This window comes from Ovis canadensis, chromosome 19 (assembly GCF_042477335.2).
Source record: "Ovis canadensis isolate MfBH-ARS-UI-01 breed Bighorn chromosome 19, ARS-UI_OviCan_v2, whole genome shotgun sequence".
Lineage (NCBI taxonomy): Eukaryota > Metazoa > Chordata > Mammalia > Artiodactyla > Bovidae > Ovis > Ovis canadensis.
In genome coordinates, this window is record NC_091263.1 from 36,273,389 (window position 1) to 36,289,727 (window position 16,339).

At 44.5% G+C, this 16,339-nt stretch overlaps 1 protein-coding gene across 3 annotated transcripts in view; it reads right to left on the bottom strand.

The window, feature by feature from the left end:
- The window catches only part of ITPR1 (inositol 1,4,5-trisphosphate receptor type 1), a 348,152-nt gene that overhangs the window by 120,204 nt on the left and 211,609 nt on the right, over nucleotides 1–16,339 (bottom strand). For 2 of the 3 annotated variants that reach the window (XM_069561814.1, XM_069561813.1), the window contains 2 exons: nucleotides 12,730–12,878; nucleotides 11,710–11,821 (listed from right to left, as the gene is read on the bottom strand). In XM_069561814.1, coding sequence (XP_069417915.1) covers nucleotides 11,710–11,821; nucleotides 12,730–12,878 — 261 coding nt within the window. Of the gene's footprint in view, nucleotides 1–7,404; nucleotides 7,438–11,709; nucleotides 11,822–12,729; nucleotides 12,879–16,339 lie in introns of all 3 variants that reach the window. The other variant, XM_069561815.1, reaches the window with a different exon arrangement.

Genomic DNA, 16,339 nt, shown 5'->3' on the forward strand with positions numbered 1-16,339 from the left:
CAGCCTCTCCTTTCCCCATATCCTGGCCCTGCATCAGAGGGTGACACCCCATGCTCTGGCTTAGGGACAGAAAGAATCTCTCCCCTCCTGTGGCTCTGGAAGGAGAAAGGAAGGCTCCTGGCTGCAGTTTTCTTGGCTGGTTTCTCCTCCCTCCACACACTTCCCTTGAGGCTCCAGGGATACTAGGTTCCCCAGTCTGGCCCTGCCATACCACGCGGACACCCCACACCTCTGATGACTCCTGAATTTCATTATGTCCAGCCCATAAATGAGAGACAAGATGACGGCCCTGAGGGAAAGGACTGGCCATGGAGAGGATGCGTGTAGTGGCTGAAAAGTCCACAGCTCCACGTGACGGCAGCGCCACGAATCTGGCTGCCGAAGGGCACGTGCTCAGGGCAGAGACGGATGTCGGATGGAACTGCCGGACCCGCCCTGGGCCGCGGTCACACACCAGGCATGGCTGGCGGGTTCAAGGTGCGGTCTGGGGCCATGGAGTGAAGCCAAGGCTCACACTGCCACTGAGTGACCTTGGCCTCCCTCGGCGGGGCTCCAGCAACACAGCAGACCTCTCCCGAGGCCAGAGTGCGGCTGTCGGCGGTGAGCTGGAGCAGGTGCTAAAAGCGTGGGGTGGGGGTGGGAGCTGGGAAATGCTCTGGGTTCACAACCCAGCTCAACACTTGATACCCCTTTCATGGTGTGACCCTCAAGATGGAAAAAATGCTCTTAATACAAGACTGTTATTTTGTAACCTAATAATTTCTTTTTTTTTCTATTTGCCAACAGGTAAAATGAAGTAAAGATATAAGAGGTCTCTTTAACCACAAAGATTATTTTATGAAGGACAAAGAGGCAGATGTGGAGAGTTGCTCACTCAGTTCTGGACAGAAGAGCCCTCAGACATGGTGCAACTCCACTTGCCTCAAGGAGCAACTTTCTCTCTGATGTGTTTAGCTTTCTGTTGGGGTCAGGAAGCAGAGGGTGTTAAGAGAGAACTTGAGTGTGGTGAGGGAAACAAAACCAGAGCTCAGGGGAATGCGTTCTGCAGATAATATAAATGATATCATGATCCAAGACTGCGTTTTAACTCCACCCCTGCGTTCTGTAGGCTTTAGGCTGAAGAAGTAAAGTTGCACACACATGCGCCATCTGCCCTTAGTGCAAAAAGGACACACGAGGAAAAGAAGAATGAAGGCAAGTTCCCATGCGCTTTGGAGCAGTCGGAGACACAGATGGAGAAAAGCACTATCATTCACAGTCAGCTTTGGCCACATTCCACCAACATATCCTTCATACCGATTCTATACGATCAGAACAAAAGGATTACAGGCATGGATTTACTACAGGAAGCCACACAGCTACCATCTTACTGCCTTGCCAATCAAAATAATAGTTAAAGAAAAGATGGAGTGGAACTCGTGTGTCTTCTTAAAATTCTCTTGTTTGATATCCCTTATGTCCAAAGAAGCATCTTGAATTCTTTCCGAATGTTCACAGAGTTGTTTTTAAGCACTCAAGAGATCAGTGGTTTCTGGTATGTTTAATGATTGGACTGGTACTCAACTGCCTCCCTAAACTGCTGTCATATTGGTGTTTAATTTTTGAAATGAAAATTAAGATTAATGACCTTTTCTCCTAGAATGTTACAGAAAGACCTCTGAGACAATAGAAAATGTTTGCTTCTTCAAGAACCACTATTTATTCAGGAGGACAATTTTTTAATGTTATCCACTCATAAAAAAGAATGGAAAAACCAAAAACAATGGACGGGTATTGCCTGACAGCGGCTCATGCAGGGACTGGTGCTGTATGACCTTCAGCCGGTCACTGAACCTCTCTGGGCTTCCACCGCCTGGCCTGTAGTTCAAGGAGACTGGAGCAGGTAATACAAGGATTCCTTCCAGCTAAAACATTAAGTTATGCTTGGTATATTTTCAGTAAACTTTATTCCGTAACATCAAACAGCTAAGTTCCCTAAATAACACAACCCAATAGAACACAGAATGATTTCAGGCATGGAGAAGGCCAAACCAAGCTTGGCATATGATTTGGCAAAATAACCAATGGTCTCTATTAGCACTTCCTCCTAAGAGGATTTCAGCTGTATTTCTGGGAGGATTGGCTCTTTTATGGCAGTCAGCCACAATATGGAAAAGATAAGCATATTAATTAATAAGCCATATACGTTCAAATCATAACTACATAAGCTACATAAATACATATACATACTACCCAAAGCAAAGGATAGTTCTGGTAAATGAATGAACTGACTTTCTCGGCACATTTTTATTATCAAAGTAACTTTCTTTTTAACATAAAAGATCATGCTCAGTGACCATACAGTAATGGAGACTATTCTAAGAAAAAGAGTTTGCCTGTGTTTTCCACGTCTTGTCTTTTACCACCTCACCCCACAATCAGTCAGTATATTGAGATGCTGACACCTCCAGTCAAGGTGAGGTCTCTCCAAACCAACAGCTGACTGGCAGTGATCTGACGCTATCTGGTTTTGAACTTGAAACTGACTATTGCCTTCCGTTGCCTCTTCACATTTTTCTAGGATCTTAAGTCTTCCCAGAGCTTTTAGACAAGGTTAGCAAGATCAACCTTCATAGAAAAAAAGATTTCAAATGACTGGCCTTGAAGCAGAAAGCCAGAGAATCCCAAGTCAGAGAATCCCAACTGGTTATCCTAACTACAGCACTAAAGTAGCAAGTAGACTCACGCAGGAGACGTGGAAACGCTCACTTTCTGTACATGATGTACCTACCATTTTACCCAGGGATAAATGTCTACCACAAATGAAGGGAAATTATACTTTGTCATTCTTAAAAAAGAGAAAGCCCGCAGGCTTCCCAGGGTTCCTATCTGTGGTGTGTGTACAACAGCACCCACTCGCGTGCATGCATAGCGGATACACACACGCAGGCATCTGTGTGGGCCCGACACAGGCCAGCACACGACACAGCCACTGAGACTGTTTCCTGACGTCATCAACAAGAATCCTCCCCTAGGCTTCTAGAATCTTCCTTTGAAATAAGATGTCTTCCTTTCATGGACCACCCCTAGCAGACATTGAAGACAGTTCGAGAAATGAGACTGAACATCAAATAAACAACCCAACCTTATACCTAAAGCAACAAGAAAAAGAGCAACAACAACAACAACAAAAAACAAGACTGTATTGTGGACCGAATTCTCAGCACAGCAAAGAGAATTTATCAACTCTAACGCCATGAATCAGTCCTTAGTTCCTTTTCACCCACTCCATCTCAGAGGAGGGGGAAAAAATAAACAAACTGCGAATGGGTCTGCAAATATGTTTGCTGGGTCCTGGCTTTCCAAGCCTTTGTAAACCACATCAAGAGAACAGAACATCCGAAAGAAAGCTGAGCAAAGAGAGAAGTTACCTAGCATTTTAGCAGGACAACTCTGAATCTTCACGTCAGCTAGCATAATACCCTTTACTAATGGCACTGGCTTTTTGAAACAAGAAATAGACATTATTTGGCTCTGATGATGCAGTTTCACCTATATTTTACAGAACAAGTTCATCAGAACTGAACCCAAAAGTGAAAATCATTTTTTAAAAAATGCATTCTGACTTGACTGAATTATCCAGCTTTTATCATTATGGAATCATCTCAGCATTAAAAAGAAAAAGAAAGGAAAAAACAAAAAACCCTCCCGAGATTCGGCAATAGCTTCTCTATGCTCTGAGTTGAGCTCGCTTGCTCCAGGGTTGCCAGTGTCTAACAGTAAACAGCCCCGCTGCATTTATTGGCAATTACTGTTGAAGGTCACACATCAGCAGCGAGCCTAAATTCCAGGAAAAAAAGAAGCTCTTATGTAACTGCTGCCTGAATGTTGGCAGATGCCCAACCCAGCAGTTCACAGCGATGTAAAAAAGTAGGACACCTCCACTCTGGCTTGGACGTCATGAGAACGCCCCCTGAAGGTGAAATTGAATAATTCTTGTGTTTCTCTTTTCTCTCTCCCCCTTGCCCCCCTGCTGAATTTTATTATTGACAGGGGGCTCCCTTGCTTGCAGAAGCAGCTCTTGGTGGCACGGTGGCAGAAGCCGAGGACTTAATACTGGCAGACAGAGGCGGGCTGCAGCCACCTTAAGGAGTGGGAGCACCAATCTCACTTTTCCGTTGCAGTGAGTCACTAACAGGCTCACCTGCCAGTGGTCCTCGCCTGCTGCGAACTGACCTCCTTGCTCAGGTCCAAGTCCCTAAACTACATATTCTTGCGACCCCATGTTCTCATGATCCAAATCCTAAAGGAAATCAACTCTGAATATTCACTGGAAGGACTGATGCTGAAGCTCCAAAACTTTGGCCACTTCAAGTGAAGAGCCAACTCATTAGAAAAGACCCTGATGCTAGGAAAGATTGAAGGCAGGAGGAAAAGGCGGGGGCAGAGGATGAGATGGTTAGAGATAGCATCACTGACTCAATGGACATGAATCTGAGCAGCTTCAGGAGCCAGTGAAGGACAGGGAAGCCTGGCATGCTGCAGTCCATGGGGTCACAGAGTCAGCCTTGACCTAGTGACTGAACAACAACATGATTCCCTATACTTTACCTTCCTACATGCCTCAGTTAACATTGGCCTGTAATATTGTCTGTTGCCGTGGCAAAACCATAAACTCCAGAAGGGCAGACACTGTGCCTATTTCGGGCACTGCTGGATCCAAAACCTCTAGCAAAGCACCTAGAATGGAACAGGCACTCAAGTGTTAGATAAACAAATGCTTTGAGCAGTCACTGGTGTCTGTTTAAAGCCAAGAATGGGTGGTGGGGTGTTTTCTTTCTAGGGGTGACAGAAACATTCTATACCTCTCCCCTCATCTGTCCTCTTCCTGAACCCCAAGAAAAAGGTAAAATCAGGTGGTAATGATGGAGACCTTGCCTCTTGATTTGCAACACCAACAAAAAAATCATGATCATCATAATAAAAAAAACAAAAAAGGAAACCCTCCTCTTCCTGGTTTCAAATGAAATTTCACTCCAGGAGATAGCCGAGAAGGCCTCCATCATGCACTCTTCCTACAGGCCTCTGACTCTGTCCTCACTTCACCCTCCTTTCTCAGAGCACACACAGAGACTCAGAAGATGCTGCACTGTTTTTCCAAGCAGTTCACTGTGCCTCTTCTCTCACAACGCCCGAGAGCCCTTTATCATTGAAGAGTAGTGGTCCCTCCCCATCCCGGGGATCACGGCTCTTCCAGATATGTCATAATCCTGGCTCTCGGGCTATTCCTCAGCAGGTTTGCAGTTTTTAGGTGGGAGGCCTTGCCTGTAACGTGGGCCAGTTTCGCATTAAGTTTCTTAATGGAGTTGCCGCAGAACTCCAGCTGTGGGCTGCCGGTTTCCACCCGCACACATGGACAGCAGGCTTGGCAGGGGAAACTCAGGAGCTGTACTCATTTCCAGAACAGCCATGGATGATAAAAGGCGATCAGGCATCTCTGCTTAGAAGGCCAGATCCAAAAGCCCGAGGGCCTGGGGACAGTGTTGGTGTCCCAGGGCACTGATGGTTGCCAAGGGTAACAACAGAGCGGGGATCCACAGTTGCTTCCTCAGGGAATTTTCAAAGAATCCAAGGGGCTGCCAGAACATTCTTCTTTTATAAACAGACAGTATTCTATTTCCTAGCGTATAATTATAAACACACCTGCTCCAACTGTGGAATCTTTCCGTAAGCGAGCAATAAACTCCCAGCCAGGAGACCCAAGTTCTATCTTGAGCGAGCAAACACATCAAATGATTACTATGGCGCAAAACAGAGTATTAATAACACTGCAGACTCCGATAAGGGAAGGCTTTCCTTTCCTGACTTCATCTGTATTTAAACAAATAGGAACTCAACCTCAATACTCTAGAGGGAAAATTCAAATCTGGGAAGCATTTACAACTCTAGGTAGAAAGAAGAAGAGGCGAAGGCTGCCAACATGAAGATTCAGCCTTAGATGTTTTGCTGGCAAACAAATAACCCGGAAGAGAGAGGACTAAACAGGAAGCAGCAAGAATCACTGTAGTTAAAGGGGCGAACCCCCTGGACAGCGTGCCGTTTTCCTTGCTTCCTATTCGCCCCAGAGAAGCATGGCCTCCTCAGCTGTTCATGCTGAAAGGTTTAAGGGAAAGCCTGAGCTTGCAGGATCTACTGTGGTTGAGCAGTAAGCCCTCCAAGGCCGGCAGCTGGGCCCAGCGCTAGTTCTGCCTCCCCCGCTATCTAGCCGTGCGAACTAAGGCCACTCATGCTACCCCTCTGAGCGCCCCCATTCCTGAGGGACCTGACCAAATTCATAACCATGCATGGCACTTTCAGCTTTAAAAAGTCTGTGATTCAAATTCTCCTTAGGGGTATCTGAACCATCTCTTAATATTTCTGAAATTCTGGTGGTAGCTATTAGAGCAGGGCTTATATTCTATTTGGTACTCTATTCCATCAAAAGAAGGTATCTATTGGTCTAAAAGAGCGAACGGATATCTAAAGAAGTAGATCAGAAAATTAATTTTTTAAAGTCAGATAAAAATTTTTCCATGTGCCTCCCTTTCCTAGGCAAGTAGACTCCCTCAACTACATATATTAATTCCCCCAATTAATCCTTTCTATTATCAATTACCAAACATGTATCACATACTATAGATGTGGCAAGAAATCTTGAAAAATGTTTACAAGAGAGAAAATATTTAGGAGGCCCTCAAATCCCAAACAAGAGGGCCACTCGTGAGTCTGCAGGCTAATTCTGAGTAAACGAAACTAATTTGATACCTAAGTATAGAAACCATGAGATGACATTTCAGTTTCTCAATCTCTAGGTGGTTTTCCTAGAATTGAGAAGCCAAGGATATAGTATGTTCTGAATTCCACTGCAAGCCAGCAGCTGAGAAGTCTCGAGATCGCTGTAGAATTCACTCTGCACTTCGACCAAATTTTCTATGACCCCCTCACACTTAACACTTTCCAACATGTGGACCAAGAGAGCAGTGGTTTGTTTTTTTCTTTCACTTCTTGCAAACTGTACCCATACAGTTATTTCTTTTTGCACGAGTGCTTCACATACAGAGAGAGAAGCATCAACAATGAATTTCAGAGAACTGTAATAGCCAGCGCCAACCACAAATTCAGTTGAGCTTCTAGACAGTGAATGATGGAAATTTTATCACAGTTTAGAAAATCTTTATCTAGACTCAGATGGGCTCCAAGGACAAATGGCAAACAAACTCATGGGAAACGCTAACACAGACACAAAGGACTTGACTCACTCCCAGAGGCATGCTACACAAAGTCAGATACTAGATGCCGCACAGACTAGGGGAGAGGTCAAGAGTTCGCTGGGAGAGGGTCATGGTAACATCACCATGGGACACTTAAAAAAAATGAAATTAGGACCTCAGCATTATCCAATTCATCAATGGAGATGAGCTGGAAAAGAAAAAGGGGGGAGAAAAAGAAGGCAATGTTAGAGCAGGAAATACAAGTGAGCTACGTGTTAGAAGCGTCATCACTGTACTTCTCATCACTAGAATGCAACCGTCTCGAGAGGTGTGGGCACTCTGGACACCACCGCACCCTGACATCTCGGGCAGGATGCTGCCACACTTCGTATACATGCCAGGTATCAAACCTCGCAGGTTCAGACTCCCTGGTGGCCCAGTGGTTGAGCCCCCATGTTCCTAATACAAGGGGAGTGGGTTCGAACCCTGGTTGGGGATCTAGGAAAGAGAAAACTGGAACTGGGCTGTGAACGAGGGCAAGATCCCCGGTTAAGAACCATGTCCTTTCAGAAAAGGATGGGACAGAGTCGGGTTAAAAGCTAAACTCCTATCAACTCAGCTTAGGAGAAAATTCTCTCCTTGGACTCATTATACCACTGAATGGGGGCGGGGGCTCTTGAGTCCAAACTACCGCTGAGATAAATCAGACCTAGCTTCAATTTAAGCAAGCAATAAGACCAACATGTTCCCCAGCCCAGATATTCTAAGTCCTGATACTATTGATTAAAGAGACTAGATTCCTCCAAGGTGATTAGTGCCTACCTGAGTGATATTAGGAACAATGAAATGATTTATTAGCACCAAGTTCAAAAGAAAAAACAAGAGGATTAATGACAATTATGCATGTTTAATGATAAATGGAGGATCCTTGATTTTTTTTATTATGTTTCATTAATATTTAGTTCATTTTGCTAATTTAAACTCCTACTAGAAACACTGGTAGCTGGAAATGTTAATAGTTTATTTGCCTAGAGAAAAGAAGCACTAGTAATTAAAAGGGGATTGACAATTCATAAGAAATGAAAATCCTGATGTTACTTGAGGTCAAAAACTCTCTAGTAGTGTAACAGGTACCGTTATTCAGAAGAAAAATGGATTTTAAATAAATTTAGATCTTCTTTCACCTTAACTGTTGGCCTTTGAATTTCTTTCCAAAACTCTGACTCTTAAAACAAAAATATCTTAATAAAAATTGTACAGTAGGTAATAAAGCAGCCAATATATAAAATAACTATGCTTTCTCTTCAAGCAGGGCCTAGGGGCATGAATATATGCTATGAATTATAGAGAGATTTAGGGTAAATCTTAGAGATGTTTAGCAATGGGAGGTAACTATTTTTTTAAACATGGTTAAATCTGTAGATTAAAAGCAGAGTTGGCTAGGCCTTGCACACACAGAATGGTTGCAAAGCCCTGATTTTACAGTTTATTAACTTTGAATACATCGGTGAGAAAGACACAAGAATCACATGAAAATGTATCCTATCATTATTCTGGTGATCCTTTTTAATATTCCACTATATTATACTATCCTGTATTATATATTAATACCACTCTCTGGTAAATACTGCTGGCCCATTTGGAGACACCACAGTAAAAGGTAATTTAATTTCTAAATGATCATGATTTAAATTTTGTCACCATCCTCTTTGCCCAGCCCCACATTTCCAGCACATGTCACAGTCCTTGGAAGGGCACATCTTAGGCAATGGACCGGGACAAGTGCGCTGACCACTGGCTTCTCCCAGGTATGACTCTTAGGCCTGATCCAAAGCTCAGGTGATGTGAGGGCCCGCAGACCAGGACAGAGGACTGTGAGGACTCAGGGGAGGGCAGGGAGGCAGAACAACCCTGGCCATCCCAGCAGGGTGTTAGTCATGGGACAAGCTCCACTCAAGAGGCAACGAACAGGAAAACTAGGCCAAGACGACAGACACGGCACTCACACTTGCCTTTGTGTCCTGAGAACCCAGGTCAAAGGCCACTTCACTTACTTGATCAACTAATACCCACTGTGAGGGACAGGGAAGCCTGGCATGCTGCAGTCCATGGGGTCGCAGAATCAGACGTGACTTGGCGACTGAACAACATCCCCCACTGGTTTGCCTAAGAAAGGTTAGTTCTTTGGGTCTGAGTTCTTCCCACCTTTGAAAGAGCTGGCTTGTCCCGCGTGTTGTGCCTCTTTACTCAAACAGCGGCAGCCAGTAACCCATCAAAGGCATTTTCCAAAAGTCTTAGTGAAACAGGACAGAGTGCAAACTAACAACGAAACTGGAAGAAACACAAATCATTTAACGCCCCCCTGCCCCCTTTAAAGTGAAGAGTTAAGCAGCCTTTTCCCGCAGTCCGAGCGTGGGGCCAGAAACACGGCATGTCTGTGCGGTCGTTGCGGAGCTGCTGACTAGCACAGGTTTCTAGAATGTCTCCCTCGGTGGCAGAGCATTTCCCATACTTACTTCTAGTATTTTCACTTTGACCAGGGGGATGACAGCTCCAACCCGACGGGAAGGAACTGTCATCCTGCCTCCAAGCCCCTCTCTGCTAGGGTGTGACTAATTTCTTCACCAGATGAAGAGGGATTGGGCTGCAACCTCAGGAGCTCCTCTCAACTCTCGTAACTCTTTCACAACGACCTGCATCATCTACTGGCCTCTCGAAGCCCTGGCTCTATCGCTCTCCACAAGCTTTCTCACAGGCAAGGTGACAGCATCTTGGATCATGTCCCCAGAGGCCAAGACAGTGTTCTCCCTGTTGGCCCCCCATGGGGAGGGAAAGGCGGCAGGAAGCATACCTTCCACACGGCCCCGAAGACCCCCACGCACTTTTCTGCCCAGCAACAGACTCTCAACCAACTCCTTGTACTTATACTTCCCTGTTCTAAAAAGAAAACTTACTTCAAAGTATAAGCACAACTTACAAAGTTCACTGGAGTAGAGACGCAAAGCTTACCTGAAGTGCCTTGGCTACAGAAAGAAGCAGACATTCTCAAGAGGAGAAAACTGTGGTCCCCACAGTTTAAAATCGTGTTTTCTGCCCCAAAGGTACAAATAAATTCACAGCTGGTTAAGGTCCCTTTGGTAGAGTTTATCTTATTAGGGCAAGTGAATGAGTCATTTTTTAAAAAAACACGAGTTTTTAAAACTAGAGTCAATTTTTTAAAAACACTTAAGTTCACTTGAAGAAAAACAAACATCCTGTGGAATAAATGGCTATTATTTACTTATCTGATAAGTGTATCTCTTTTACTGTCCTCCTCACCTTATCAAGGGCAAGACCTACCTGGGTATCTACAAAGTGCAGACTGGTCATCTCATTACTTCCCATTTGTACCAGTGCTTTTATATTATTTAAACTCTATTCTGGCATATTTCCACCACTAAACTCCTCCTGAGTTCTAAACACTTATTTTCTAAGTAACATTTATTCAAGATTGAATTTGTACACTTTACAAGTTTAGATTGATGTTTAAAAGCATTGTGGTTTGGGGCCAGTGGAGGAATGTAAACTGAAAAAAGGACTGTGTACCTGTTTTATCTGCTCTTATCCAAAGATCCTCACATGTTGAACTGCTCTAATATTAAGGACAGACACTACTTAGGTTAGAAAGCAAGATTCCGACAGTGTTTTAGACTTGCAAGAATCTAGTTGTCACCATCTCTTTTGACAGGGGAGGCTGTGATTTAATTATCAAGCATTCTTCACAGAGATGAACAACAGTTATTTACTGTGTATTTGATAAGTCAATGATATCAGCATATTTACCTACTGGGAAAATGCTGATAAAAGTGGCTTCAAGATAGTAAATGAATATTATTGCCTTCAAAGTAGACTGGTGAGACTTAAATTCAGGCCCTGTTTTTCGCTGGGGGCAGAAAGGAAGAGCAATGGGGCTGTTTTTATCCCACCTGGACCAAAATCGGGGGTGTGCGGGCTGTTTTCTGTACATCATGGCTCACTGCATGTGCTGAGAAGTCTCAGCTCCCAGGCATGGTCCATTTCCCAGTCTCAGTGAGAAAAGGTGACATGTCTGCCTGTCTTCATTCCAGTTAGAACTGGAGGCAGTTTCTTCATACACTGGGAGGATTGTGTAACGTTTCACCAGAAAGAAGCAAGTAAACCCACAGCTATGCTCAGCTGGAACCCAAAACTCAGGAACACACACACCTTGGTACACAAGAGGCATTTGCATTCTCACTGGGAATTTAACAGACGGAAAATCTTGTTGTCCCTATTTTTCCGAATATAGATTGTATGGCAAGCAGCCTAAAAGAGACACCTAAGTGTGAATAAGTGTTTGGTTTTTTTTTTTAAGTTATCCCTCCAGTCAATATGCCTGAACTAAGGTGGATTTCTAAGCGCCCCCACTCTGCTGCTATCTGATAGCAACGCCTGGTTTTCACATGAAAATAGAAGGCAGTACCTTTTCTCCATAGCCTCTGTCTTTGGTCATCATTTCTCTGAGGGTCTGAAGGACCTTTATGCAGAGTTTCTCCTCATTCTCCTCCAGCAGCTGTTTAGTGTGTTTGATTAACCTGAATGGAGGGGAAAACCACGAATTACATCCCTGAAACAACCTTTACATTAAAAAAAAAAAAAAGAAAGAAAAAGAAACTTATTGTAACTAGTCTGTTAGTGAACTAATGTTTACCAAAGGCTCCCAGGCTTAAACAGACTTCCGGGCAGTCCCTTCACTAACAGCCGGTCGGTGTCTCAATAGCGACACCTGCTGGTCAGCAGCAGCAAACAGGTCCGAAGGGAGACAGAAGCCCACTCAAAACTGCTGTTTATGGAGTGCAGTTATTTACCCACTGAGGATTGTCAGTAATGTGGCCAAAATATGTCAGCAGTGTTAAAAAAAAAAAAAAGAACCTCAAGAGTATGATGGCTGGGATAAACACATCCCAACCATCGCTTTGTTTATCCAGTCTTATCCTTTGACGGGCCCAGAAAATAAAGCAGCAGCAGAATTCATGCTCAAGCTAAGCAACCAACCAACCTTAGGGTGAAAATCAGACAGCGATCTCGGGTCATGGGACCAGTTGCTTCTTCTAAATGACGCCCCACAGCATAAAACGAGAAGCTACAAAGCTGCTGGGAAAAGACTGTGAGGCCCTGGTAGGTTTGAGCTTTCTGAGCATTCCAGGGCCGTGGCTTTTGGAGTCTGTATGTCAGTCCATGGTGGGCATCCTGCCTGCATGTGGTGAGTGGAAGATGAATGACCAGGCGTGTGGTTCTCAAAGAAGTTGTCACCCAACAACAGTGTTGCTAAGTAGGACTGCACCTGCACACTTCCTTTAGAACAGTCGGAACAGACCCCCCGTGCTAGACCTTGCTGTTTTCATCAAACACCAGGCCAGCCCCGCCTTCCCTGGGAGCCAGCGCTACGTCTGGTCATTGGGGTTTTGCCCCAGCGAGCACCGTGGCGGGAGGGGCTGCTTACTTGCAGATGAAGCCCCCGCTTTCACACTTCCTCCTGGCATCCGTGTTCTCTGGGAACAGCAGCTCGGGCCGGTGGAGGACATCCACCAGCACAGATAACTCGGCCTGCACCAGGGGCCGGAGACGGTCCTCCAGGGCCGAGACGATGTCCTGGAACGGAAGCACAGCCCAGGTGAGCAGCTTGGGCCGAGGCGACCGCGGAGGGTGGGAACATTCATTTCTGACCTGAGGCATGACCACAGACTAGGCTGGGTTACAGTAACCTCAGCACCGTCTGGTATGTGCCTCAAGTTACTAGACATTGCCCAACGGTTACCTGAAGCATTAGACCCTGATGCAGAAAACAGAGAAATAACAAAGACGTAACATCCTTCCCACCCGCTCTGTGAGATGGTCCTTATGCTACCCAAGGCATCATTCCGTATGTTTAAAAATAGGATGCAAAAAGTACATTCGACAACATGGAAAGGTGTCTACATTACAAGTGTAAAAAAAATGGCCAAACAATAGTATGGACTCTACGATCCACTTTTTTATCAGCAACATTAATGTCTAAAGGATATGCAGCCAACATTGAAACATCATTAGTGGTTTTCTCTGAGAGGTGGGATTACAGGTGATTCCAGTTTTCTTCTATTTAGTGGTACTTGTGAGTATTGTCAAATTATTTCCAATGAGCATGAATTATTCATATAATAAAATATCATATAAAAATGAGAACACAAAGGAATGAACATGCTGTATCAACATGCTAAATACATGTACCCTGATAGCATGATGGTCTTCAAATGCAAAACACATAGCTGTAGGAAAGGAAAACAGAGAGAAGTTGAAAGAGCAGCAAAACCAACACAACAAACACCATATAAAGGCAAATGGCAGGAAACAGATGAGAGATCATCTCCAAAAGATGCTCGAGTCTGCCGTCTGGCTGGCTAACTGAGAACCAAGCTACCGGCAAGCTGGCTAAGAAGGGCAGAACACGACACGCTGGGGAAGATCAGGTACTTCACCAGGAAGCTTTGCATGGACAAAGCCCACTGTAATTGCACTCATCTCAATTAGGGACCCAAGTTTCATAGGCCTCAAATTCACAAAGAATTGAGTGATCTTTTATCTAGGAACCAAAGCTTATGAATACAATTCTACTTCATCTTACATTTAACAAAATTTGTCATCACTCAGTCTTATTTAGGATGCATTCAAGGAATGCATGACTAAATCAAACTGCTTTGGGCGGGGGGGCGATATTCCCAACAATATTATGAGTACCCTGCAACATCCCTTAGTTTGGATTGACTTTCACACCACAGTCAGAAAGAGGGTTGCTTTGGCAAAATTCTTTGAGAATTTTGTCAGTTTCCCTAACAGTTCTCTCTGGGAAAGCACCCAATTTCCTCTTCTTCAACAGTGACTGGCCCTCACTCTGGCAATTCGTTATCTGTCTCCAGCTTTTGTACAAGATTGAAACAGTTCTTCGGCATCGTGTTCATGAAATCTTGCATCTTTTGCCAGGTTGGAACTTCACATTGCAATTGATTTGCATTGTATTGTCAAATGTAGAACATTCGGCAATCGGGGAGAGACCAACAGACAAGGATGGCGAAGCAATGGGCAGGGGGAGATGCCAGTGTTAAGTGAGGGGGATGTCTGAATGGGGGTTAATTATATAAGCACTTCATTTGCAAGTTAATGTTCTCACATTATGACAACTTTTGCCGTTCTGAGCAATCTCGTAACTGCAGGGACTCAGACAATAACTCATTAGATAAATGAGGATTGCTTTGGCTACTGGCCAAGTCTTTAAAACAAGCACTGCCTAAACTTATGTATTTTATTCTGTTACCCAAGAATATGCATAATGATCTAAGGAGAGCACTGGTTTCTAAGCCACAGAAAATTCAGTCTGAGCAGGAGAAAATGCTGTGTGTTCATCCAGTTATGAGTCTACAATGACCTTCCTCCTTCTAAACCATAGTGGAGATCAGGAAACACCTCATGGGGAATCAGGCTACCTTTGTTTAAGAAGTAGCGCTGTCATGACAAGGCTCAAATTCCTTCCTTAACCGGCAAGAGCCCCGCCCATCCACCCAGCTCTGCGGGCTCCAGCCAAGCCAACCTTCCTGAGGTCTCTGCGCCGTATTCTCCCCTGTGCAATGGCCTCCTCACAAGCTCTTCCCTTCCCTTTCCTTATTTAAGTCAGTCCCCCCATCCCCTGGTCTTGGTTCCAATGTTCCTTCCCCAGCAGGGCCTTTGTTGACCACCACCCCCAGCTCCAGGCAAGGTGGGCTTTCTCATCAGTATTTTTCACAGCACTGCTCACTCCTCCGCAGTGTCTGTCTCTCTTACCATTTTACTTTTATCTGTGTGATCTGCTCATTGTTTCTCTCCCTTCCAACACTGGAGACTCTATGAAGGTCAAGACTATCTCTGGCTTTGGTTGCTGTATCCCCTGTGCCTAGTGTGGGGCTGATGAACGCATCAATGAACTCTTTTTTCTTTAGGTGACTTGTGTCACCCTTAGAGATCCATTTACTTCCCTTGTTACTGATAATTATTATGGTCATAAGGATAATGACCATAATAATATTGACAAGAGCAGGTCACGGATCAAGCGACCTGGCTCACTACCAGCCAGGTTCTGCTCTTTGCGCTTTAAGCGTATTGCATTTTCCACTGCCGTACACACACTGCAGTATAAGCGATTTTGCAAGCTCTTCTTCTTCAAATGGTGGTCTATGTCCTCCCCCCTTGAACCTAAGTAGACATACATCGCTATCTTGACCCAAAGAATATGACAGAAAGGATGCCATGTGATTTCTGAAGCCAGGTCACTAGAGCAATATAGCTTTTACTTAACTATCTCTCCAGACTTATCTTGGGGCCTGGCTGCCATGCTGTGAGGAAGTCCATCCTCTATGGGGAGGCTCCGTGTAGATATTTCAGGCAAGAGCTGAGGTCCCAGCCAACAATCAGTATCAACTGCCAAACGTGTGAATGAGTGCGATTTCAAGGTGAGTCCAAACACCACCACCACTGGACTGCAACTGCATGAATGAACTTGAGCAAGAAACACCTTGCTGAGCCCAGTAACCTCCAGAAGAGTCAACGAATAAAATAATCGCTGCTGTCATTTCTTAGGCAGGCACAAGCGACTGGGACGCCTTAAGTCTCTTAATCTTCGTATCAACCCTATGACGTAGGTGTTACTATTAAATGCTTTTACAAGTTAGGAAGTTGGAGAAATTAAGTAACTTCCCTAAGGTTATGCATTTCTAAGCAGCAGAGCCACGATCGGGCACTGGCTTGAGATCACACTCTGCACCACGGCACCAAGCTCATCTAAAGGATCGATGATTCTCTAACCATGGTCCATGTGTCATCTGTGAGGAAATCACCTGAGGTGCTTGTTCAAAGGAAGATGTTAATATTGTGGAGTACGTTTAAACGTTTCACATCATCTAATCCTCACTATTCTCCCTCTAAACAAAAGAAGACCACGTCTCTTTGTAGGCACTAAGTAAACAGACTAGAATCTAGCTAGAATTTAGTAACACTTTTATTTTCATTTGGCTCATTTGATAGACAACTCCTCTCTCAGTTATGACTAC